The following is a 27,950-nucleotide window of genomic DNA, read 5'->3' on the forward strand; positions in this document are numbered from 1 at the left end:
AAGACAGAGGAGATAGATGATAAAGAAGAAGACAGGAATGCGAAAAGAAGACAAAAAGTGTTGTAATAGTTTATAAAAGTCAATTTGTCTTCTCTGCGTGTTTTTTTCTTCTAAATGTCTGAGGAATATAGAGTTTAATTCACTTTAGTCACGTTGTTAGTCGACACTGCATGCGTAAGTCGACATGTTCAGTTCAGTTTTTCAGTTTGAATTTATTTCTGCATTTTTTTTTCCAGTTAAAATTGTTCATGAATTAACGGTACATGCTCGCGTATGCTGTCTTTTGTGATTGTAAAAATAAATCTTACCTACATAGCTTTCATCTAAATTTCGATTTCACAATCCCACCTAAGAATCATAGCAGGTATATTTAACATCCATTTATTTTAAGCCCAAACCAATTATAGGAATGATAGTAATTTAGTATCACTGTGATCACGGTTGATTTGTTCCAATCCGTAGTAGAGGCCGTTGTCCAAGTCAAGCGATTTACTTATTGACAACGGTCTCCTCCACCTATATACATAAAGATTTGTCATGAAAAATATGTATTAGTCACATGATAATATATTTGTAATGAGAAAACCCTGTTTATATTTTTTTATGACTGGTGAAAATGTTTGATATTATCATGTTTATTTATGTTTTATACAAGTGGAGAAATAAAACTTACTGAAATTGAAACTGCTGAAATGTTACAGCAGCTGCTATTCTCGATACTTTTGCCATTGTTATTGTTCGTCTTGTTCATCTTGACAATCATATTACAAGTCTTACGGACGTTAGATTCAAGTTCAAAAACATCTGCATCTTTCACTTGCAAGGTTAGCCGAATAGAAACTCGACCGGAATTTGTGATTTCTGACCGCCGCTCCCCCCCCCCCCCCCAAAAAAAAAAAAAAAAAAAATGACGAAGAATAAAAAAAGAGAATTTTCGCGTGAGAATCTGGATCATTTAATGACTTTTAGTTGAAGTTTGTACCTTTTACAGGCTCAGAAATAAATGTCTTTAGGAAGCCCTTGTCTGTTTGAAATGTTGAAATGAAATGAAAGTAATAACATAAAAACAAGCATATAAACGTCACGGCGAGTTAGGTTAAAGAAAACACGATAGACATCAAACCCCATGGTGTAAACATAATAGACGATAGATAAAATGAAGTGGTGATTACCCGGGAAGGCCGCATTTTGATTATACAGACCAACTTTCAAAGAATCATAAATCTTTTGTTATTGACAATGATTTTCGCTCACACTCTCAGTGATTTGTCGAGCAGTTTCACTCTGTTTATTCAATATAACATTCTCCTGCGAGGTTAACAAAGTCCTTTAAAAAGTCCTTTAAAAACTTGAGCGAGAGGAACGGTGGCTACTGGGAAGGTATGAGGGAAAGTGCCCGGTCGCCTGGGGAGGGTCGCGACATCACTCTTGGGGGCTCTCCAGAGTGCTGGGAATCCAACGGTGACGGGAAATACACCTGCACACACGTGAGCAGGGTCCGATTTCAGGCAGCGACGAACTCGGAAGTTATCTGAAACGTACAATGTATCACGTCTGCAATTCATACGAGTGCTCCAGCATCCAATTGATATGATACAGGTGAAGTCAGATAATCTGGAAATGATGACTAAAAACCAGTTTGACGCAGCGGAGATGATGAATAGAGAATCTTGTAGAAGGGGGTCGTCAGCTAGCAAATTGACACTACCTAAATTTTCTGGAGCATAATTACTTGAACTTTGGCTTATATGATCATGATGAAAAAAAAAAAGGAATATTCTCTTTTCAAAGGCACTTCTTTGAGTTTTAGTAGGGGCACACACGCATTCTTTCAACTTGATTACGTGGTAGCTAGATATTTCAGACAAGTCCAACGTGAATTTTCATTCATTTTCATTTTCAGTTTGACTAATACTTATGGCAACATTCTATGGGGTTTAATTTAGGAAAGTAATCCCTTCAGTGGTGTGGTCATCAACAGTTATAGAAAGCCATACCCCTCCCCAATATCTCCCTCTATCTTTTCATCTATCTATCTATCTATCTATCTATCTGTCTATCTGTCTATCTATCTATCTATCCATCTATCTATCTACCTACCTATTTATCTATCTAATCTACCTGTCTATCTGCCTGTCGTTTTGTCCATCTTTCTGTCTTTCAGTCTGTCCATTTCTTTCTCCTATCCATGCAAAACATCCATCCATCTGCCTATTTTTGTTTCTCCAATATTTCTCATACCTATCTGTCGATCTGTCGATCAACATTTCTTTTTCCTCTCCTCTGTCTGTCTCTCTATCTGTCTATCTATCTGTCTGCCTGTCTTTATATATATATATATATATATATATATATATATATATATATATATCTTCCTGTCCCCTTCTTTCATTCCCATGATACTATGAGCGCAGAAGTAGCATGGTGTATACTTACCGTCTCGACGTGCATTCCCAGGGTTGAGAAAGAGTGGCGGAATGTGACGAAGATGTAGCAGTTAAACTCGCTGGTCATTGCACTTCCCAGGGCGTCATTCCCCGTCTTTGCAGGGTGATGCGCAGCGCCACACACGGGCATAATTATGGTGGGAGTACACTGAAGGTGCTGAGTTTCCCCTCTCTTTCCCACCTTCCTTGAAATTTCAACTGAATACTGCATATTATGTATCAGTGGTGGATCGGGGGGGGGGGGGGGGTGCTCCGGGCGCGCCCCCTTTATTTTTTTATTTTTGAAACCAAAGAAATGAAAACAAAAAATGGAGGGGGCCCCCTTTGATTTTGTAAAGGTACCCCCCCCCCCTTGCGGAATTCCAGGATCCGCCCCTGCGTATGACAGCTGATCTATGATTGACCTAGATCAAATTTTAACTCAGTTGTGTGTAGTTCTTGAACTTTCTGGAGTATTGAGCATTTTTGCTTATTTCCTTTGGTGGAAGCTAATTGTTGAATCCAAGGCTTTGGTTGGTGAGCCAGTTAATTTAATAATTACTTACTTGATCAAGCTAATAATTGCAGTGAGGCCATCTGTAGAAGACTAGGTTGTAATGCCTTGCAAATTAGGACTACGTCCTGCGGACGAAGGTTTAAATGATACTTGGGCAAAACTGTAGGCCTACAGTGTTTGTATGTGCAAAGTGCCTTCTATCTGCCTTCTTCTGCATGCGTGTATGTAGGTGCAATGCCAGTAGATATTTTCGTCAACTTTTGTTGACAGTTGAATTATGATTTGATATCCAGACACCCTAACTTATTAGGAATCGATTGATCCCGGGGCAACAGTTCGAATTTAGTCTTTTAAAGACAATTCTTGCACGAACTCTTTCCTCGTTCGTAACATTACGACCGTGTTTTTGCCCTGACCTTTCAACCCGAATTCCTCGCTGTCTCGTAAAATTCCCACAGTTTTGTTAACCCAGGTCAAAGAGAGTTTGTATATTTACCTTTTTGATCCTACTTCACCTGGATTTTCGTTTTCGTGTCAAGACTGGTCGAGTAGATCTAGTAAGAAACAAGGAAATGATGATGATGAATTATTGATGATGACAGCGATGATGATGACGACGATAAAAACGATGATCGTGGCGGTGATTGCGTTTCAAAACACTCACCTTAGACATGTTTTTGCTCTGTTTGACTTTTCAGAGGCTGCGAATATCATCTATGAAATCAAGCAGAAAAAGAAGGCCCAGGCGCAGGCACTGCTGCCTTTCACCGTGAACAAGCGCACCGGCGAACTTCGGACGTCGAGGGTGCTTATTGGCGGAAGTTACGTCATAACGTTTCTCGCGTACGCGCGGGACAAGAGGCTACCAAAGAACAAAGCCGTTGCCAAGGTGAAGATTAAGGTCATGGAGCTGGGACGGTTCCAGTTCATCTCGGAAACTTTCGAGACCTACATTGAGGAGAACAAGGTTGGGAGGACGAACTCGTCAGTGAGAGTGAAAAATGCGAAGGTTGATCAACCAGTCGTGTTCTCGATGGTAAACGTCACGCCCCACGATGGCAGTGACTATTTTGGCGTCAATGCCTCAACGGGACAGGTATGGGCATTGAGGAGCCTGGACAGGGAATGGAGGAGTAGCTACAACATCACGATTCTTGGGAGGTGTGGTGAAGAGCGGGATGAGACTGTCTTAGTGGTGCACGTGTTGGATGTCAATGACAACCCGCCGCGATTTCCCTACGACATTTTACGGATGTACGTGTACGAGAACGTCAATGTGTCGCTATCGGGTGAGACGGTGGTCAATGCAACTGACATCGATGAGGGTGAGAACGCCTTAGTCTTGTACAGGATCCTCCACGGGTCTCGAGGAATCATTAGAGTTCAGCCTCGAAGTGGACAATTGTACAACAGCTTCCGCATCGACTATGAACGCATCAAGAAATTCCGTCTCGTCCTCGCCGCCTACTCCGGCAAACTCTTCACGACGGTGCGCGTGTTCATTCACGTCATCGACCGCAACGACAACCCGCCTGAAGTGCCCAATTTCGAGGTTTTCTACAACGGCCTCCCCGACGCGATTCTGTCCGGTACCGAAGTCGGCAAAATACCAGCTCGGGACATCGACAGAGAGGGCAACCTCCGCTTCGTGATAATTGGTGATCAGGGAACGGATGGCAACCAGAACGGGGATCAGGACATTTTGCAAGTAGACAGTATTACAGGAGCGCTACGGTTTAACCCAAATAATGCCCACCATCTGGAAGTCACGGAAGAAAACCAAGTTGACACAGAGGTGACGGTATATGTCAGTGGTATGTCGCTGGCTGAACGCTGGTAATTTCATGACTGGTTTCTCAAGGGAAAGGGAGGGCGGAGGATATTTGAGGAAGGGGGGATCAGAGGAAAAGTAGGAAAATAGTGTTTGGAAAATGATTGTGACGTAAAAAATGCTAAGTCAGGCTTGACGTCTTGAATAACGGCTTGAATGTCAGACATAACTGGGATTCACGTTTTAAAGTACAATTCCATCCCATTTTCATGTGTTGTTTTTTTTTTCATGAATAGAGTAATATCAGACTAAAGGGATAGATACATTTGTAGTAGTGTCATTAAAAGCAGACTTGAAGTAACTAAGAAAAAAGAATAAAGATGTAGACTGTTTAAGTTTTACACGTTTTTACAGAATAGTGATAACGGCTGCAGGCACATATGCGAGTTAGATATTGGTGATGATCTTATCAAGGTCTAACTCTCCCATACGTTTCATTCACAGACATTCAAAAACATGTTTTCCACCAAATATCTCGTGACAACTACAACCCCTTTCTCCCTAAACGTTGTAACAGCTATAGGTAATCACAAAATATCAACAACAGCAACAATAAATATTGATGAGAAAGATACAATGTTTGCTACGCTTTCACTAGCGTAAGGAATCTAGTAACGACTCGGCCCATAGGAGACTTGTGAGCCCATGACGTCATCACCTCGTAGAACTTTTCTATGTCGTTGTTCCTGACGTGATTTACCTAAGAGAAGATGTGAAGCTTTGAGACTCTCTTGAAGATTTTTGAAAACACCACTGTCTTTCTGTTTGTTTGATTTTACTCTACTCATTTTAGTTAACTAGAGCATGGCGTAAGCACCATAAGTTTTATTCAGCAGCACTTAAGAAACCGTCAGGTAAATACAAATAAAACATAATAATATCGCACAGGAAAACGAATTCATATTGTCCTGAAGCCACCATTTTCCTCTCCATATTTAATGAAATGAAACTCCCTCAGAGAAAAGTCGTTCACTCATCTCAAGTAGAGTGAGGTAGTGGAATCAATAGTTTCACAGTGGAACAACTGCTGTTTACAAGGATTTGCCCCTCCCAGATGGAAGGATCACTTTATTTGTCTACCCCCATGCAATGATGATCTACTTGTTAAAGATTTTGTGAGGATTTTCTTTACGAACCCTCAACCTAAGAGACGTATGAGAAAAGGAAGCACCTAACAGTTATTTTTAACCAGTAGTTCTTCTTCCCAATAGATGGCGTCCATGGAAGACGGGCTCGATGTCGGTTAGAGCTCACCAGCGTGTCAGAAGCCATGCTCCACAATAGCGTCAACGTCCGCATCCCCGAGGTCTCCCAAGACGAGTTCCTGCAGTCCGGAGGGATCGGCAAGCTGCGGGTCGCTCTCAGCGAGCTCCTCGACGCGCACAAACTCAACATCTTCAACATCCGGGAGATGACGGATAACGGACGCCCCATCGTCAACATCTCCTTCGCCGCGCGCAACAGCGAAAACCGCTTCCTCTCGCCTGAGCAGATCGTCAACACCATTTACTTCAAGCGCGACCAACTGCAGCGCCTCTGCGGCCTTCTCGTCATCCCTGCCGAAGACGACAGCTGCCTCACCGAGTCCTGCGGAGGCTTCCAACGGTGCATGAGCCGGAAGACGCACACGGGCGGGAACTCAGTGTCGTCACGCACCAGCAAGAACTCGGTGACCTTCCACGGTATCAACCCGTCCGTGGTGCAATGGTGCGAGTGTCCCGACCCGCACACCAGCAACAACTGCTCGGAGCCTACTGACTTCTGCCACTCGAAACCATGCAGCAACGGAGCGACGTGTGAGAAAACAGACGATGGCTATGTGTGCATCTGTCGTGAAGGATTCGCAGGTCAGTGTCCTCGTCCTGGCAACCGAGAGGAAATTGTCAAATTGTGTATAGTTTTACCTGTTTAGTGGAAAACAAAGTGCCATACAGATAATGTTTTACTGCTCGTGTAATGATTCCTGTCTTCATCCTATATATGCACGACCAGTAACGTAATAAAATACATTTTCTATAGAGTTCAGCCTCCTGCACATAGATTACAAAATTCAAAAGAAGGAGACGTATTTGAAAGTGAAATAATAATGAAGGACACCTAGATATGAGCATTCCATTGATGAGATACAGTGGAGTAAGAGACAAGATGCTGAGTAAATAGAGACAAGGATGAAATGGAGGTGCCAAATCGTGTCGGTACTGACCCATCATCAAAGTTCCTGTGCACGAATCATTAGGGAGCTTTAGATTCGCGACGCGGACGTTTGAGGAGACGATATCGTTGGCCGTTCTCCTCTCCCCTGCGTCTTGTTGAAAAGTAGCTTTAAACTACTACGCTAGAGGGCTCACACCTGTAAATAAAATGGAATGTCCTAGACCCCTTCACAAATTCGTACCAAAGATACCAAAATAAATGAAGAAAAAAAAAAAAAATCATTAATGCAGTTTGGCATAAAACTGAATAGCTGCAGATATTGAGTATGAATTCCTCTACAAACTGCATTTTGGTTTGAAGATGAAAGCTTTTCTCATGGAATTTGAAGGGACTATATTTCATTGGGTGCGTGTACGGAAAATAGGTGATATTTTGAGTGAAAGGAACTCGTAGTCTGGCTTTGCGGACCCTTGGACAGAGTTTGAGCCGAAGAACCTGCCTTGGAAATTTGATGGATGACAGGGTATAGCTCACTTATCCAGGTTAGTGAAGATGAAATACCTCATTTCCCCCAGCTATTTTACAGATTTTTTTTTTTTAATTTGAATTTTAACACACGTGTCTATGGGGAATTATTTACCCGTGTGAGCCCTAGAACGCAACCTGTAAAAAATAAAATGGCGCCCCCATATGATCAGTGCATCAAGTAGCTCTCTGCGTCGTGAATTGAGCGGACGTAAAAATCATCCAGAATGCGTCGTGAAAACTCAGACGACAAGAGCTGTAAATGGATCGCTTTTGATAAGCGATTTTGCGCATGCTCAGAACATTTTTTCCCCTCTGAAAGTCCCCGTCGCGAAAATCTACAGCTCCCCATTGCCATTTTTACGGGGCAAAGTATTTGTGCAGTAATTGACCAATCAGAGGCCTGCAATCACGGATGTGGCGCTTGGGCAGGAATTGATCCAAAATCCCTTGTTTAATAAGTCAGGAGTCTAATTACATGTATTCACAGTAGAACAGTGCTTCCACCGTTAATTTAGTCGTGTTATACTGAATAAGGCGTTCTTGTTGATTAGAATAACCAAAGTGTAACATCTCTGACAGTGTTTGATTGTAGTATCGTATAATATGATACAATTATAAAAGTAATTGATTTAATTCATTACTATAATATTATGTTGAATTTGAAATTATTTGCGGTAAATGTATAGATCGGATTTTTTTTTATTTATCACGATTTTCTTTTTAATGTTGACAGAATTGTATATCATTTCAATGGGCAATGATTGCTACTTCGCGTACTCTAAACAAAACAGACAATTTAATTTATCATTTAGCAGAGTGATTTCCAACGACTGCCAACGATAAAAAGTATTTCAGAATGTCATCATTAGTGTGTTTTCTGTTAGATCCATTAAATATATTATCGGTATATAACATAAGTATTATTTACCTTTGCACGGACCCAGATGCTGCTAATGCAAATCATGATTCAAGAAAAAAGCCCAGAAATTTATATGCATAATACTGTATTTCCGTTACTATTTATAATTTCCGATCCATTCAGGTATCCAGAACTATGCAACCACTTATAAGGCCGTAATATATGACTTGCATTAAACATTCTTTTATGAGAGAGATGAACAACTTCAAATGTGGGACATCTGAGAAAATAACAGTCGCGTGAAAGTGGGGCGCATAGTTCTGCAAACCATTCGCATAACATGTTAGTGTCGAAACAGGTCAATGTATGAAACAAACACAAGTGCCGTGAGAGTGTTGCAGTGTGTCAGGACGGCACAATCGTCGATATATAATCAAAGAGATACCACATTTTATCAGAAGAGATGCCCCAAGGACAGAAAGTACGCTTCCTGCGAGAGTCAACAAGCATTGATTGTGTCAGAGCGGGTTAACGAACTTTTTGTATACAGTTAATCGATAGACACTATCGCTTCCGATTCGAATCACTCTGTATCGCCAGCTGATAGTCTGTATCAGTGTCGTCTGCTGCGCGGTGGAGTCACGTAATGTTGCACAGACTGTCGTGGGGTTACAGTGCGATAATATGATATTACACTTGACGGTTCCATTTACGGACTCACAGCCACTCTCTTGAAATGTCACTTTTTATGTTGAATACAAAGAAGTTGTCGAGGATTCTGACAGCGTAAAGCCCTCAAGCGTTTTCTGCAGAGTGATTTTGCAAATTTTCTTGGCTTCTGATATAGTTCAAGGGTGGTCTTGAACGATGAGCAGCGGAAGATATTCAAAATCACTTGTTGCCGCCGTGACCTGTCGCCCAGCGTTGTAGATACTGGTAGTCCATCAAATACAATTATATCATTCTCCGGTTGAAAGTACGTCGACATGAAAAGGGTAACATTTGCATGATTAGGGATCAAGAAGTTAAACAAAGACAAATATACATTCTTAGAAAACATTTCTTGTCAACGATTAGGGACACTGCTTCTGCTATCTCTATAAACCCACTTAAAAAGAATGAAATTTGTCGGGTTTCTTTTAATGGTCAACTTCGAATAAGGTTAACCCCAACCGAGTATGAAACGCAGTTGTACATTTTTATTCTGGACGTAAACACCTGGTATCTTGTCCGTTAAGTTTGTTGTTTATTTGTTTGCTTTTTGCAAGCAGGAGTGAATTGCGAGGTGGATTTTCGCAGGGGCCAGTGCTTCGAGGGCGCCTGCAAGCACCACGGGATTTGTGAGAACCAGCGAAATGGGGGTTTCCGCTGCTACTGTCGTGTGGGCTTTGACGGCGAACGCTGCGAGATGACAGCCCGGTACTTCCCCGCTGGTGCATACATGGCCTTCCCAACAATCACACACCGTTCTTCTATGATCCTCTCGCTCAAGTAAGCATGTATTTGTTTTTTTTTTAACATCCTGACTTCTGTGTGGAAATTTATCTCTCAAAAGTATTTCTAGTATGGACAATATTATAAGGGCGAAAGACGAGTGTAAAATTGAAGTGCAGTTTATCATTCTTTTAACGTTACAACCAAATGGTTGCGCTGATTAGTAACTTATACTTTAGCCTATACACAATTACCATTGAATGAACATTCTACTGACATTGGGCTTTACCATAAAGACAAGACAGTGACCAAAAATGCGTCGTTAAGAATGTTAGATAACCGTATGTCGGTAAAGAATGTTCATTTAATGGTCATAACAATCTTCTCTCGAAATAGAATAAAAGCCATAATTTATGCAGTTACCACCACTTTAGTTGGCCATGTCCATAACTTTCTTCGCCTTGAGTCAATAAATACGATACATCGTTTTGTGTCACTGCGTTCAATACAAACCTTGGGAACATTTTGAGACATTCGATTGATAACAGGAAAGGCAGGTGGAATGATACAGCACGAATGATGTGATCAACATTCCTACCACCTGTTCGCATCACGTTCATACCGTTCATTTCTGCTGTGTCACCGGTCCTTCTCTCCCACGCGCACCGCGCGTCCGCGCGCATTGTCACAGCTTCTCCACGCTACAGACAGACGGCATGATCATGTACATCGGCCGCTACTCCCAGCAACACGACTTCTTGGCTCTAGAGATCATCGGCTCCCAGGTCGCCTTTTCGTTCGCCGTGGGCCGACTCATCATGAGGGTCATGGTCGGGACACCCGGAGGCGTCAGCGACGGCAACTGGCACCTCATTAAGCTCGCCTACCGGGACAAAGTGAGTCTCGTCCTGTGGGGTCTTGCCCTCTCTGTTTGAAGACATCTCGAAACAGTGCAGACGATGCGTCTCCCCCTTCTATCTCGTTTACAAGTCTAAAATCTACCCGAAACAACAGACACAGACGCTTTAAACTCTTATCGGTCAATGGTCTTTGATTCTGCAAACATAAACTACTTAGGCCTGTTTTTGAGATTCTTTGAAAAGCCCTGGAAACTCTTGAGAACAGATTTATGGAAGATAGAAGAGTTGGAATGTCTTTAGATTAGCAGATGACTTTGAAATGATACTACTTCTACTTTTGCATTATTATATGAAGAAAGAAAGAGTTTTTGAAATAGTAAGGAAAAGTACAAAATTTTATACCTCTCTGTGTCTAGGTGTCATAGTCTGTTCTCTTACGATTCTTTCGTCTCTGCCACACATATTATTCCGCACAATGGTTGATTACTTTGCAAAACTGCGTCATTAAAGTGAAAACAAAGTTCTGGTAAGGGCTTGAGAACCCGTCTGGCACCATTTCATATTATCGCATTTATCGCAGTTAATATTTTGCGTTTTCGTCGTTACCCATCGAATATCTTGTTTTTACAGCGTTATTCCGCACATTTCCTAGGCATACGTTCACATTTGGGAGCGAAATTTGACAACTTTTGCAGACGTACCAGAACTATGTTTTGGCTTTAAAGGGTCTCAAGAATTATGAGACGGGGGGGGGGGGGGGGGGGGATGAAATAAAATCAAGTGAAATCGTTTGAGGCGTGGATTGTGTGGTATGTATAGATCATCGTAATTGTGACACTCAGACAAATCGCGTCCCACACCATTATGCGCAATGAAACACATCGCAACTTTCAACCAATCAGAACAGTCTTAAATCCGATTTCTGATTCAGAGTTGGACCGCTGTATTTTCATGCATGTTTGACCCGATTGTCAAAGCTGTAATTCTTCTGTGAGAGTAGAATGCTCTGGCAGGAGATGTCCAACTTGCATAATATGACTGAACCAATAAACTATACACCATGACGTACTTTTTTTTTTGTGGAGGGCGTCTTCACCAATGGAGTTATCATCAAATGCTTTTTTTTTTCTGTTCTTACTTCAGATTGTCGAAGTTCTGCTGGATAGCTGTGCTGAAGAAGGAGATAGTCCACCCAATGAGGAAGAAGAACTCAGCAATTACCCATGTATAGCCTTTGCCACACAAGCTGTGGATGTCAACACGTGGTAAGGATTCTGATACACTGGTCTCGTTGCTATTGGTAACGGTGATCGCATCGCTGCGAGTCGAGATAAAGTTCACCAAGAAAATTGATTTCACTGTCCTTATCTATTGCTAACATGATCCTTGTTGGTCCTATACAGATTATAATAACGTCAATATCATGTGTTTCAGAATTTCGTTGTGAACTAGTTAAGTCTTGAATGAAACATATTATTCAGAGGGGTGAAGGTTCAGGTGCGAGTGGCACTTTGTCTCCCTTTACAAATTAAATTTGTTAAGATCGCAACTGCCGATCTGTAAATTAACAAACATGTCGGAAAAAAGGAACCAGTGGGACTCGAACCTGTTGTTGTTGTTGTTTTATGGAAAGAGAGAAGAGAGAGAAAAATGGGGCCCTATACAAACAATTTGCCCCAGACAGCGCTTAACATAAAACAAACATTATAAATCTTAGAGAGATATAAACAAGATTATTATGTACATATATATATATATATATATATATACCAAGTCTCCACGACGGAGCTCATTTAATGTATTGTCTCCACAAAGGAGCTAATTAAGTCTCTACGAGGGAGCTCATAATGATATTGATGAATACCTCATATTCTTCAAGCAAACTCAAATAACTATGCAATACACGCGCGCGTGTACCGCACACTAACTCACCCACGTGCACACACTCAAACACATACACACATACACCTCCAACCACGCACACACTTACTAATATCAGAGGTCAAACCAAAGTAATATACAGTATTTACTTTAAATAAAGCACACACACACAATGATAATTAACAGAATAGGGAACATTACTATAGCTGTATCATTATTTCGAGAGAAAAAAGGAAAAAAAGAGGTATATATATATATATATACAGTGTTTATATCAATATCATTATTTCGAGAGAAAGAAGGAAAATATATATATACAGTGTATCATAGAGCTCTGAGCATATATATACAGTATTTATATCATAGAGCTCTGAGCATCACAGCAATGATTCGGGAAAAATCCAGAGGCGTTGATACAGCAACGTAGTTTGCAGCAAAACAACGGAGAAATGTTGTACAAATATAATCGTGGTTTCTATGACACATGAGTACACCTGCGGGCTTCAAGCCAAAAGAGGAAAATAGAAATTTAGTGCCAGAAAGTGGGAGTCATAACAATCTTCAAAATAAATTCTGCCCCGGAAAGCAGTAGATGACAGGTTCGAGTGTCACTGGTTCCTTTTTTCCGACATGTTTGCTAATTTACAGATCAACAGTTGTGATCTTAACAAATCTAATTTGTAGAGGGAGACAAAGTGAAGAAACTCGCACCTAGTTAAGTCTTCTTGGGTGTGCTTGCAGAGAAACCTTTTTGTTGTTGCTGTTTGTTTCTTTGTTGCTGGTTTTTCTTCAATTTCAAACCCTACGAATATGTGAACATCATTCTCATTAAGCAAAAAGACGGAATATATTTTCACCAGTAAGTAAGGAAAGAACTCCGTGACAGTCCTTTGTTAATATCACTATTGAATGACAACCAAACTGTACGAAGAACTAGAGTCACTATTACTTATTTTTGTATTCTTTTAAGCGCAAGTTGAAATCTTTTCTATTAAATCCTCTCTGATATGTTTTTTTCCCCTTAGCTATAGGTTTCGTCAACCACAGGGTTTATCATCCACCTACCAATTATTCAATCACTGAATTCATTATTACGTAAAGAAGTAGCCATCACAATCCTTGCACAGTTGCAATCAGCGCCAACTCTATGAAGCACATTCTCTACCATCCCCTGTTCCATTTCCCTTGTTCAGCGTGTAGGCATTCTCTCATTCTCTCTTTTTCTTTCTTTCCTTCCATACTTTTCATCTATTCTGGCAAGTTGTGTCATGTTGTTGTGTTTCTTCTGTTTTGTCCCGTCCTGTCGTATATCATATTTGTCACAAGTGTTTGTAAATAAGTAATTTATAAGTTTTATGAGTGGCTCACAATCTACAAGCTTTGCTTTTTAGTGGACCTCTCTATTCTTTCTTCCTTTTTTTTCAACTGAAGCATGACTTTGTATTCTTTTTTTTTGCCAGTATGCGCTCTTATGTTTATCGATATCATTTATATATTGCAAAGGCATATGCTTTTTGTTTATGATGTATAATACCTGATTTATCTTGTGTTATGTTTTTGTTGAAAGAAAAAAAAAAGAATGAAAATAAATGAATTGAATTGAATTGAATATTAACAGAAATTTCCGATTTTCAACTACATTGTTGTAAGTAGAGGAGCACCAATTATTTGAGCTTGTTGTTCAGTCATAGAGCATATTATATTTGTTTTGGAAGCAGTTACTAATAGAGTATAGTTTTTCTGTTTCTTATCATGAGTTTAATCACGTGTTTATGGCGTCGGAAGGGGACTCTGAGGGCAAACGAAAGATAACATTAATTGGAGAGGAGACGTAAACGCAAATTTCGACATTGATAATCTTCCACGGTGCTCATGCTTTCCAAGTCGATATCAAGGACAAATGGAAGGAAAGATTGGCGATAATTGTCGAACTTCCAAGCAACTAAAAAGCTGCCAATCCATAGGTAGACAGACAATTATTTCAAAACCCTCAAACACTATATTAGAAATGATATTATGTTCCGACTGTAGGCTACCACTTTAAATTCCATGACGCTTGTCATCTTACGTACACTCCGAATTTCAACTGCCGCTATTCTTTACATCACTGGGACACGTTCATGCTTTTCGTCTACCATGTTAAAAAAAAAACCCAAAACAAAACCGCACAACTTTACTGTGGTTTTCTTCTTGCCAACGTCACCAGCTGCGCCATTTATCCTACTCTTGTTTCCGTCAGGTTCCTCGATGTGAACACGCCATTACTGGTTGGAAGTCTTCCCGCCACGCAACAAGAGACGCGAATTCTCCACGAGGACTTCATCGGCTGTATAAAGGACGTCAGAATCAACAACCGTCTGCTGGATTTTGCCGAGAGTCTTCTCGATTACAGAACGGCCCCCGGCTGCCCGATCACCCGATACAGATGAAGGGAGTGCACGATCGCCCCATATAGATGTGAACCCGACCGTAATGCTACGTTGTATGATATCGCGAATGCTTTCAAACTGCTCGATCACAGCGGAACGATATTTTACCACCAACCGGTGCAGCGCAATCATGGATGCAGGATTGATCGATTGGAGACATCATTCGGAAAGTGATATATTTTGACTGACATGTATATAGAGTTAAATGTGGAGATGCATTGAAGGGGTCGTCTTGAAAGCGAGGAATATTGATTAAGATATAAAAGTCTTAAACCACTCCATATTAAGTTGATTTTTATATAAAGACTAAAATTAAACAACTATAATTTTAGACATTTCTTCAATGTCAGATAACGGTGATAAAAACGTGGAACTGTCCACTCTCGCATGCTTTCATAACGTAGTGACATTAGTCTTAAGTCCCCGACGCAAAGAAATGGAGGTAATGATTCCCTTAACTCACAGGTCTCTTCTATTCGTGACCTGCACACATATCTTTACTAAACTTTCTCATTTCTGAGGTCAAATGGTCTAACTCTTCTTTCGCATTTAACTCATTGTATGAGCGAAGGGGCTGTAGTTGCTAGATCATCAACGCGAAAATGGTACCTGTCATGTTATAAACCAATACGAGAATCGAGGTGCGATGACTTTAACGTTCAATCTGAATTGCATAGCGGTATATACTGCTTCATGAACACATTTGAAACTTTGAATGATTACGACATAGTTCTTTTGAATTTGATTTTATTGCAACGAAGACTATGATTCTAATTTGTTTAGTTTTGCTCTTTCTATTTAAGTCAACTCTAACATGGGGTGGCTTTTCACTTTTAATAAAAAAATCAACTCTAACATGGGGTAGCTTTTCACTTTTAATGAAGTGTCATTGACGTTTCTTATGTGCCTTGTGTTGTATTATTTATAAAGTAGCATGTGGAGATTTTGCGGAAAATTTTTGACAAGTGCCTTTGGTGTTGGCAGCATGTAGTATATGGATTGGAAAAGGTATTATGATAATTATGAATTGGAAAAGAATGTTTCCATCGTTCTCCGTCAACATATATCAGCAGAAATTTTCGATCGAGAGCATTGTGGCCCGAAGAAGAGGTGGAGTTTACATTATACATTGTATCATGTAGATGGCAGACATACTCGTAAATGTAGCTTTTCCGATTTCTGCCGTAATTAGCCATGTTGCTGCATCGAATATTGACGATTATGACCGGTAATATATCGGAGCTTTACGCCATTTTGTTGATCCATTTATTTCTGACGATACCACTGCTGCGCTGTTTTTGTTGACTTGTAAACGCTGCCTGTCGATCATTTACAAAATACTGATATCTGCGCATGCCGCAATAAAGTGTTTAGCATTCTTTCATTTTCTGAATCTACGTCAAAATATATGAAATGTTGTTCTTGTACTGTATGCCATCATTATCAAAATCATCAAAAAGTTGTACGTTGAAAAAGCTATTGGGTGTAGGCATGAATTAGTGCAAATATTTTTTACGATTACTTGTGTAGAGATCACTTCATGTGAAATTTATGCTAGTAGATAAAAAGAAAACATAATGCCCTAAAGAGGAATGTATATTTACAGAGAAATAAAATTGAAATTTTGATTGAATGTATATGGTTTAAATTGACTGTTTTAAGTTTATTAGGTTCTTGATTAAAAGACAATTCTTTATAAGGTGACGATTTCCGGTATCGTTGTAGTAATCATCTAGGATCCATTCCTAATGGTAGTTTTCATGAAAAATGACAAAATTAACAATATCAGAGCATTCCACAAGGTAGCTGTACAGTTATGAAAAGTTAACATCCAGAATTCATCTTTCGATTGTATAAAACATCGCGCGGATCACGAAATAATTACGCATGTGCACTGCTATTCTTTCATGTGATTTGTTTGTTCCGGTATCAATGGTTTAGTAGAGAAAAAAACCAAAACAAAATAAAAGCTGAAGGCACGCGAATGGAGATGAAAGCTGATCATGATATCATGATTCTGCCATTCATATTTGTCGAGAAATACACATACTGTCGGTACAAGAGGAAAGAAATAAGAGGTGGAAATTGTGATCGGGTGCCCAAACTTTTAATGTGTAACTTCAATATGTACACAAAAATTAAAGTTGACATTGCGAGTGAAATAAAATGATTACCGGTATTTAAAATCTCTGCAGAGTTACACAAGCATGACTAATTGCATGTATACTCTTAGGTCACAGTTAATCCACTGCGTACGAAAACTCGCGAAGCGGTATGCAAAATCTGTGGACATTTCAGACATTCGTGGGAAAGGGTTAACATATACCATTGGTAGGCCAATCCTCTTCTGCTTCATTCAAAGTAACTATCTCGCTTTTGTGATCTGCTGCAAGGGAAAACTTCCAAAATTTAGTTTGCTCTATGAACTCTGGGGACAATTCACAAAGATTGATCGTAAGATATGCTCGATCTGCTACCAAACCTGTACTTGAAATCAAGCGCAAGTATCTTTATGAAACAGACTTACAATCAGAATCAATGTTACGCTCGATTCACTGAGTTACGGTCGATAAATTGCGCGTTAGATCAATCGGAACTCTTAATGAAACAGGCCCCTGGTGAGATATCTCACAATGTGTAATAGCTAAGGAGAGTGTCGAGGGGTAATGAAACTCGACAAAGTCGTGTTAACACGGGAATAACATGGTTGAGCCTCCGACAGACTTCCGGAGATGTCCAGACAAATTTACTGCAAAATTTGTTTTCAAAACATTTCGGTCAAGGGCTGCTTCTTAAGAAGTTCCTCTCCCACTCTCCGGCTCCCTCTATCGTTTCCTTAAGGTGTCTTGTAAGATTGCACATAGCATCACGACAGCCAACACAATTGTGTTGGTGATTTATTTCCGTTCTTGAGTAGACCTGTTAAATGCTCAGATTACACGTTATTAAGGGATATCCGCACCGGAAATAATAAAGCTTGGGCCTCCGGTGAAATTAGAGCATTTTGACACTGTTGACTAGTATTTTCCCCATTTTATCAAGTATCGCAAATTCTATGGTGAGAACGTATAATGACACCGTCACTGTGTAATTTTAGCAGTCTGACTTTTCGCCACTGATTGCAATGCACTTGTTTTCAAGGTGCGGTAGCGTCTTTTTCTCGCAGTCGCTATGAAGAGTATACAAACCATGGAACGGATGAAATTAGAGTCCATTTTTGACATCCTCAGTAGTTACCGGTAACTGCGACGTAATATTCATATTGTGACAAACACGCCCCACTCAATTTGACGCTATGTATAGGCCAAATTTCTTTTCATTGAGGACGCAGTTGAACATATGAGTAGAATTTTCACACTTTTCGTGGTAACACAAGTATTTTTTTCCGTATCGTTTCCACACCATAGTGAAATTACTGTATTCGATGGGATTATGACCAAAAAAAAAAAAAAAAAAAAAAAACCGTACGGAGTGTAACAGTTTTCTTTCTAGGTACTAATGCTTTCCTTTAGGCTGATGTCAAACGGACATCTCGATTAACTCGTTTTCTGTGTTTGACGGCGACTTATATTCTGATTGATATCAAATGTGCCCACAAAATGGAAATGAAATCTGTAATTTTGTGATATAAGAATATACTTGGTCACCTGAAACTTATCGCAAGACTAATTTGGATCATTGCCCAATACTTGATTTAACTGTGGGTTGTATTCCCATAACACAAGTTGCTAGTATCTACTGTTCTAGGCAATGAATTGTAATATGTTGCATTTCCCCCAAAATATTTACAGATAGTGAATACTCATTTTTTTCTTATAAATAGTCGGCCTATCTGTTATTGTTGTCTATGTCGATATGTCCATATAATAAAAGTGATACACGTATTATGGTGCATTAATCTTAAACTACAATGCGCAGCACATTTTTTTTTAAGCGTCCGCACAAGTACCCCCAATATAGGTAGCGTTTTTTGACAGATGTATATAATCAGATAATGTACTGCACTTGTAAAGACTTAACGACGAAAATTATAATCCTACAGTTTAGCTTTTAGTTGAATATTGGCAAGACAGTGTAAATGTTGGTATAAATGACTTGCCTTTTTATCGTAGTGTAACATTCATACTTTATAAGTGAGATATGACCACTGTAAAAAGTGTAAAAAATTGAAATTCTATTATTTGCAGCTTAAGCACGTAGCCCGTACATAGTAATATACTTAAAATAATCACTTTGCATTGTATAGGCATATGATTAGTAAGACATATAAGTCAGATCATATTAGTTGATAAGATTTCTAGAAAGATATAGGAAGATAATCGTTGCGTGTACCACTTATTTTTCCTTTTTTTGAACTGCCTGTAGTTCTTTTTATTTTGTAAAATTCTGATGTCTTGTGTGGATTACTCTTTTTGAAGTGTACACCTATGATAAACTATGCATTTCTCTGTAACGTAATATCGAGAAAGCCACGACAAAAGTGAAAATGGAAATTGCACTGAAACACCTTTCGTATCATTAAAACAATGAACTTTTAACCCAAGCAGGTCCGTCGGATTCCTGTTGTAAAGACATACAAATGGCTAAATTTACAAATGCTGATTCTTTTCTTATGACTTGAACAAAGTGCTAAACACTTAAAGACACTTGCTACACCACTGATGAACTTCTGTTGTAGTGCTAAACAAAGACTCGCAATGGTTTGCTCTACATGCAAACTATACGCTTAATGCAAACGAAGGCGAATTATGCTCCGCAATATCACAATACTTGTATACATTTTATCTTAAACTTTGCAGCATTGCTTTCAAGGCAAGATAAAGTATTATAGTAAATTTGAAAGACCATCAAAAGTTGTTCATCTCTGCGCAGTGAAATGAGAGACTTTGTATTTATGATTTATACGTGTTCTCAATCCCTTAACAGTGATCTGCATTGATACAGCATAATATTGGAAAACAGTGCGAAGGATTGGGTCTAGCGATATGCCATATGCGTGTTGATGCCAATCCATTTCTGTTAATCGTAGAAAATGCAAAAAATGTAAGGTTGTAATGAAAGCTTAACAATATTCATTTTTTAAATGCAATGTTACCAAAGAATGTTGCTGGTGGAGCAGTATCTTTTTTTTTTTTTTGAGAGTACAACAAGAGCATGAGTATAAGGAAATACAATGTAATTCGTACTTCTGGTGTATCGAATTGATATCTCAAAGCAGTATGATGAAATAAATGATACCGGAATATACTAAGAAGGGAGAGCTCCAGTATCACCACTGCGTTTGATTTTTATCTTTTGATTAAAATTACTGCATTTCTTTAATGGTTTCGAGCACCTCATATGTCAGGTTAATTTGGTTACAGTATGGCAGGTTTTATTGTAATCATTACTACCCCCCCCCCCCCCCACACACACACACTCACACATACAATAAGTAACCGTATGCGTAGTCATCAAATTGGCAACGCCGATATATAGGGCCTATCCTCGAAATATTGCATTGAAGTTAATACAAACAGTAAAAGCGGGATACACCAATCGACATATATTATTTAACTCACTGCTTCTCTCGATGCATTATCCCATGTCATTGATGTGATAAAAATAAGAAAATACAGTGTAGTAACAAATATGAACAAAATTAAACTTCAGTAGCATCTAAAATTAACCGGAAGATAGAGCCGATGTAGGCTACTGTATTTCAGCGTAGAATGTACCTAGTCACTGGCGGCGAATGATGTCCCTAGCGAAGATACAAATGATTTGTCTAAGGTGTTAAGGTACATAATATTGAATGCTTTAGTATATAAGAGTCACATACACTACAAATTGTAGTGTATGTATGTAAATGGGGAAAATTAAATGTTCTGATGTAATACGATACATGTGTATACCGACACTCCTTATGCACGCTCGCGATGAATGCTTGGAATACACTTTTAATAAACCAATAATCCACAAAACGTCAAATTGTCCGCTGCGTGTCATTTTGTCTGTCCATGGTAAAAGGATGTCATAAGATTAACATGTTAATGCTAGATCATGTTGCGCATTGTGAAAGCTAAACATTGATTTAGTCCATATCTTGTAGTTTGTATAACGACAGAAAAGAAGAAATATTGTTTGTTGCCCGTCAATTATAGATTGTGCATGTTTTGTTCTGCAATGTGGCTGCGTACTTTATCATACAGTGGAGGTTACAGTGCTGGCTATCTATGTCATAAGTTTGACCCCCAAAAAGCACAACATGTGAAAGAAACGCTAGGTTGCAATAAACAGATAAATTTGACATTTTTCATTAATATGTGACGTAATATGTGCACTTCAGTTGGTATCAAACATATAGTCTAAGTCTTACTTACAGACTTAAAGCAATTGTTATTACATTCCACACAACATAATTATGCATGCACAAATTGTCTTGATGTTCGCAAGTCCACTCGATTTAAAAATAAAAGCCTTTCTATAACTGGATAATGCTTGCTTGACTGAGTTTGAATGGAAGAGAAATGTCACTTGACATTTTCCATATCCCGTAACTCCTACAAGTCACACTAGATCGACCGTTATACAACCATGTGAGAAAACGAAAAAACAAAAACAAAAATGGCTCTGTAATGTTCATATTTTGACTAGTGATGTTTGCAGTATCAAAAAGTGCTTTGACTTTGTAAAAAGTGTTTTGAGTCCAAAATGCTTTGACCTTGACCTTTTATTTACTTCGATTATATTTCTACATTTCTGTGCGTGCCGTATTGTGTGTTTCTGTGCCACGTACATACGTATTTAAAAGCTTATACCGTACGCTGAATCAGCTCGAAAGAGAATTTGAACAGTAGCGCTCGCGCGCGATGCAGCGTTGGGTTTAGTTGCCACCCGTGTGCATTTCCGTGGTAACAGTGGACGAAACCGTGTTGATGATGCCGCGCGTCGCCATGCTTTTCTCGATGGTCGAATTCGTATCCACGGAACTCCCGCTGGGATGAATCTTGAAGCGGCGAACTGATCTGCCCAGACGGTACATCTCCACGCGGCGCTTGAAAGTGTCGCGGACCTACGAAATGAAAATAACGGTGATGATGATGACAATGATGATAATTGATAGTAATATGCGAGAACACTGATATAATATATTCATATAATTATATTATGAGCACATTATGTAGTTAATATCAATTATAATTATGATGGTAATAGTAATGGTATTATTAATGATAGCAATGATAATAAAGGCCCTGACGGGCTCGTTGCGAGAAAATACAATAGACAGTATGTCTAGTAAAATACAGCCGACGCACAGAATGAAAAGCGAAAACACGGATCGTCAGGCGATATTCACATGAGCAAATAACATACGCTGCGTATTCATGTGCATGATAATAGTATCATAAACATCCCGATGGATACAGACAGATATGTTCTCACCTCCTGGCTGTTGAGACAGTAGAGAATGAAGATTAGCAATCCCTGGATCGAGTTGCTCAGTACGAAGAGGTATAGGAAGCCGACATTGGACGAGTCGGCGAGAGTGAGGACGCCGAACAGCCAGGTCGAACCCATGAGGGGCGAGATTGTTAGAGCGGCTTTCAGGGAGTATCTACAGAATGTAATGCAGTGAGTTATAATGCGAAATAGAGATGATTTGCAGGACATTATGCATCTACCAAAACACAGAGAACCTGATTTCGTGCACCACTGCACTCTCGTCGTGCTCGTAAAACTGTAAGGTATGGAAGTAATTCATGCTTTGAGAATACATAACCTTCATTCTAGGCTTTAATAGATACATTATACAGGGGATATGTATGATACTGATGGTTTACTATATATCTGTGTTGCTAAATCAAAATTCCGCGTATAGGTGTGCGTCTGTCTTTCTGTGTGTTTTTGTGTGTTTTTTTTTCTTCTCTGCTTGCGTAATTATTTTGCCTTCTGCTCTGTTATTAATTGCCCTACCCTTTTCTGTCTACTGCCAGTAATTGCCGAGTGTAAATAAGCAACTTTCTAGAGGGCAAAACTATTTTCGTGATATATTTTTATACAGATATTTTAGTCCAGAAGATGGTAACAGGTAATAAAGAAACTGAAGGTATTTCATTGTTTCACACATAGCTTTTGAATGTAATTGAATTAAAGTAAAAGATGCAAAAGCTTGCAACACTGGATTGAGTAAGCCACTGCCTTACAATGCCTTAATCTCATGTTGCTGATGAATTCATTGTCCATCCATCTAGTGATGAGAAGCATCTTCAGCCTATATCGCGATGAGATTTATCGATAAAATATTGCCACTTACTTGAGTTTCTGGTAGGCTGCTTCGTCCCGCCTGAGCTGGTCATGGTTCTTCAGGTTAACAATCACTACGGTAACGCGCAAGAGGATGAACAGATTCACAACGACAATAAGAAGAGCGGGAACTATGAAGGACCAGACGGAGTTATCGGAGTAATCCAGCCAGCACGAACTGCAGGGGTAAATAGTTAGCATAGAGGCTTCGTTTGGTGCTATTTGGTGCGAACACGCAGTACTTACTACGATTTACGTTGCACGAGCCTTGTTTTTGGACTATTGACTGGCGCCAACAATGTAACGTGGTCCAACGATAGCCTTTTGCAAAGGCAGCTCGCTATTGAGGACACGCACACAGAGAGCAGTGGACTCGCACACACCAGCTGCGAGCGTAACTCGCTCCGATCCGATCGCTGTGTGCGTGCGAGTCCACTGCTCGCTGTGTGCGAGTCCATTGCTAGCTGCCTTTGCAAAAGACTAGTCCAGTGAGGACAAGCATCTATCTGGAAGTAAGTGCGAAGTTCGAAAAATTCGATTTGCGAATACTAGCTAAAAGTTTCTTAAGAATGAATGCAAGCTAAAGCAATATCCCGGGCGGGTGCGATCCCTCTCACATCCTACGACACGCACCCATCTACACTGCATGCAAATTGTCCTTCACAGACCAATAAGAAGATCGCATCACGGCTGGTACCAGACGATACTGTTTGTGGAGTTTTGAGTTAAAAATTTTAACGTCAATGCTGTTCCAAAGTGGAGGTTTTTGCATGTGATGAGAAACATTCTGATTCATATATAACAATATAATTTGTGATTAATGCCTTTTGTTAAATGTCTCTTAAATCTAACAAATCCGTCTGCACCGTAAATTACAAGTAGTAATTGCTTTATATGATTGACATCGATTGCAATTTTCATTCCATCAGCTATTAAAACCAACTCTGTCGAAAATCATCATGAAAATTTAGAGCTTTATTTGTCGTGAAGAAATATGTCTGCTTGATGAAACTCATCATATGCCTACTCATTGGACATCCTTTTACATCATTTAGCACAGCGCTATCATCGTTAGATGTTAAACTGGCAACATTCGTGTTTGATCAGCAGTCCTGTCTTGAATGATTACAGAGATCCACCTGTTTGTTTGTTTGATTGTTTGTTTTAGTTGAGGGAAGTGTCACATAAGACTCACTCTAGGCGGGTTCCGATGGTCTTGTGTGTTGACCCAACAACGATAATAGTCATGATCAATGGTACTCCTGGAGAGAAAGCAAACCAACCAAACAGCAAGCAAACAAAAAGACAGATATATTTCAGTCAATCATTGTCTAATCATGCAATGTGCTGGTATTCGCATACTACTCATATTTTGAAACTGAAAAATACTTGCAGAACACTTCAATATGAAGAACCAAGAAATAATAAAAAATTGAACTGAATTGAACTGAACGTAAAATTTATCATTTCCTATTCCGAAAGAAGACAGAATAAAGATTCCATGCATTACCTCAAAGCACGATCAAATCTTCAAATAGTTACAACAAGAATAGTTTAATAACCTCCAACACACATTGCTAAGTGATTATTAATGCTCTCAGCAAGATGTATTCTGTTGTGTTATGTTGTGAAATAAAATCGATGAAAGTCTTTTGAATGCATCGTACTTGGAAATAACATAAGTTTACATGTTAGTGACTGAAGAGGTAACGTCCACGGTAAGCTCAGTTTCGCGCAAGCCCATCTCCGTAACCTCATAAAAAAATGAAAAACCAAAACGCAACTTGCTTAATTTTTGTTTAATACTCATTTACATTTATTATGATGAATACAATGCTCTTTAATAGAGTGCTGACTTAGTCTCCTTACCCCAGCCGCCGGCAAGGTACAGACGCATCTTGCTACTCTCTTGATTAAAGACTACGACCACCTGTGTATAAAGCTGCAATCCTTCGATCATCATCCAACAAAACGACGCCATGAAGAAGAAGTACATCGTTCCCGCCATCACTTTGCAACCCACCTGAAAATGAGAGCAGACGACACTGCCAAACTGAGTATCGATTTAACCGATATTGTGTTTGCCTGACGAATAGTTAGACATTTATACGGCGACTTCTCTGAGCTAAACCACAATACAGGTAAAAATTGCGAACTTTGATTTTAAAGTAAATGAATGACAAGCCTCTGTTTGCTCTTTTGTTCCAGCTGTTTAGTTCTGCTTTCTAAAAGACGACAGATTAGCTTGTCTTTTTATTAGCGCGTTACTCCGAGATTTGATTCCTGAGAAGTCGGAAGAAAATAATTTCGTCGGCGTGTCTGTTATTGTTATATAGCATTCTTGCAGAAAATATTTGTTTTGTTAGCAGGGAGCAGTTGCCGTGGGATCCCACATTACTATAATGTGTTTTTTTTTTTTGCATGTTATGATGATAATAATGCCAATTCTACCACAATCTCACACACAGGAGCCTACTACTACTACTACTGCTACTTCTACTACTACCACCACAACTACTACTACTATCACAATTACTACTACCACTTCTACTACCGCCACTACTACTTCTACTACTACTACGACTACTACTACATGTGCTACTACTTCTACTACTACTACTACCACTACAACTACCACTTTATACTACTTCATTCATTCAAGCGTATGGTACAGTGTGCATGTTTGATACCGTTTGCTGATTATTGCTGGTCACCTGGGGCGACTACTTTGCTTCTTCTGCTAGCATGACTAGTACCAAATAGTAATAATTGTTATGATAGTGATAAAAAAGATAATGATAAAGTGCCAGGACTGACAGTGCCTGGCGGGATAGATCCTTGACTCAGGAATAGCAGCTGAGCCATGAACATGGACGTGGCGAGGTTGCAGTGGATCAGCACGCGGTCAGTGGTCATCCTGTGGACGAGGGGGAGGGAGGGAGTACGATGTGAGCCAAAATGAGCTGTCACAACATGCTTGCACCGCTTGTGAGGAAAATGAAATGTGCGGCAATTACAGATCACCGGGCAAAGCAGCAATCATCAAATTCTTGAGTTTTATATGATTTTACTCTAGGCCTACTATCTATAAGTGACTTCGAAACTCAGCCAATGCAGACTACACTAACTATTGATAGCCGTTTGAACTGCTCTTTCCCCATCCAAATCGCAAGTTTGAATGAAACCTAATGTTTCAACGAAAACGTTCCCGAGATGTGAGGGCAGTAATATTAGATAATAATGATGATAATAATAAAATCAACCCGTTTCTATCACGCACAAAGGGAAATACACTTTGCATAAATTTGAAAACATCGTTTCTCCAAATTTTTTGTTGTTCACTGTTATTTTTCATTGCCATCAATACATAGTGAGTAATCGGCTCATGTAGAATGTCTTTTGAATGGGAGCACATTTCGCGCGTATCAAGGCCACCGCACACTGTACGACTTTCGGTCGCACGACTGACGGACTTTGGATCTGAAATAAATAAGCTTGTTCATTCTGAAGCTATTGTGATTTATTTCGGATCCAAAGTCGGTCAGTCGCGCGACCGAAAGTCGTGTAGTGTGCGGTCGCCTTAACTTTGCTTCTTCTTTTTTTTTTCGGAAAACAGGAGACGTGTCATTAGTATCGATTGACCAATGTGCCGAAATTATAGATACATACCTTAGTAGTAAAATGGCGGCTACTGTGCCACCCGAGCCACTCACAGACAGTGCGCATCCGATATTAGACAAAATTTCCAGAGCCTTTGCATGACCGCCAAGCTGTAATCATTTGGAAAAAGGACAACACAGCATGCAAATTCAATCACATTCGCAATTTGAAGTGAAGGAGGGTATTTTCTAACACGTTCTACTTTTCTAGCGTTTGATTTAAAACATTAAAAAAAAACATTCTAGATGGCAAACTTATTCCCTATTATTCATTTTCATATCACGAAGAAAAGTCTCAAAAAGAAAAGAACACATTGCACACATTGTAGTTTGAAAACAGGCCTAATATTGTAAGAAATAGGGCAATTTTTTTTTTTTTTGGATTGATGTGTTGATATTGGCTATACCCTTTGAGACGGTGAGTTGCGGTTCTCACTATGAACTCATCTGCTGTCTGATCACGTGACAGCCCCTTTCATTGCCGTAAATAAAGAGTATGATGGGATGCTTCATTCTAAAGCCGAGTTCGATGTTTGCAATTTTTTTCCAAATCCATCGTATTTCATCATTACACATAATCGTCGGTTACACGTGGGATTTATTCAACACTCATTATTTGATGTGAGAATGCAGACCATAAATAATTATACCGGTGATACCATACAATATACCTCCCTTCCCCAGGGGGAGGGGGAGGTGGGGAAGAAGCAGAAGCTTTATTACTGCTAGGCAAGCTTGGCAAAACTTTTCTTGAAAAGTCATGATTTGAGATACACGCACGGCATAAATACAAATGTTATTAAAGATGCTGTGCTTTTCTCATTGAAATTGGCAATGCGATAAAAAAATATCAACAAAATGAAACCACAAAACGGAAACATGCTTATGTATCGATTAGTGATATCGATATTTTGCAATGCGGGCTTGTGATTCTTTGGTGAGGAGAAATTACGTCAGAGGGCTCCCTCGTCATCAGGACGGCGAAATGTGTCAGGTGGGTGCAGGAGCATGTGACATGTGTGTCGTTGTAGCTCACTCGATGGCATCCTCGAGTCGACCACAGCCCACGCGTGGTGCCGTTCGTTC

General features: G+C 39.6%; 2 protein-coding genes across 2 annotated transcripts in view; one reads left to right on the forward strand and one right to left on the reverse strand.

Moving 5' to 3' along the window:
- Positions 1-15,220, forward strand: part of LOC139728754 (cadherin EGF LAG seven-pass G-type receptor 2-like) — a 51,620-nt gene extending 36,400 nt beyond the window's left edge. Inside the window, exons 2-7 of the mRNA XM_071639696.1 lie at positions 3,642-4,757; positions 5,986-6,621; positions 9,587-9,806; positions 10,441-10,645; positions 11,753-11,874; positions 14,730-15,220. Of these exons, the coding sequence (XP_071495797.1) occupies positions 3,642-4,757; positions 5,986-6,621; positions 9,587-9,806; positions 10,441-10,645; positions 11,753-11,874; positions 14,730-14,919 (2,489 nt within the window). The 3' untranslated portion in view covers positions 14,920-15,220. The remainder of the gene's footprint in view (positions 1-3,641; positions 4,758-5,985; positions 6,622-9,586; positions 9,807-10,440; positions 10,646-11,752; positions 11,875-14,729) is intronic.
- A 6,564-nt stretch (positions 15,221-21,784) lies between these two features.
- LOC139728780 (uncharacterized) overlaps positions 21,785-27,950 on the reverse strand; it is a 34,190-nt gene continuing 28,024 nt past the window's right edge. The window contains exons 18-25 of the mRNA XM_071639720.1: positions 27,817-27,949; positions 26,875-26,975; positions 26,023-26,122; positions 25,075-25,228; positions 24,401-24,467; positions 23,216-23,383; positions 22,345-22,516; positions 21,785-21,973 (exon numbers count right to left, since the gene is read on the reverse strand). Of these exons, the coding sequence (XP_071495821.1) occupies positions 21,785-21,973; positions 22,345-22,516; positions 23,216-23,383; positions 24,401-24,467; positions 25,075-25,228; positions 26,023-26,122; positions 26,875-26,975; positions 27,817-27,949 (1,084 nt within the window). The remainder of the gene's footprint in view (positions 21,974-22,344; positions 22,517-23,215; positions 23,384-24,400; positions 24,468-25,074; positions 25,229-26,022; positions 26,123-26,874; positions 26,976-27,816; position 27,950) is intronic.

Source organism: Diadema antillarum, unplaced genomic scaffold (genome assembly GCF_040938485.1).
Source record: "Diadema antillarum isolate AM-2024a unplaced genomic scaffold, OU_Dant_1.0 seq00000197_RagTag, whole genome shotgun sequence".
NCBI classification, from domain to species: domain Eukaryota; kingdom Metazoa; phylum Echinodermata; class Echinoidea; order Diadematoida; family Diadematidae; genus Diadema; species Diadema antillarum.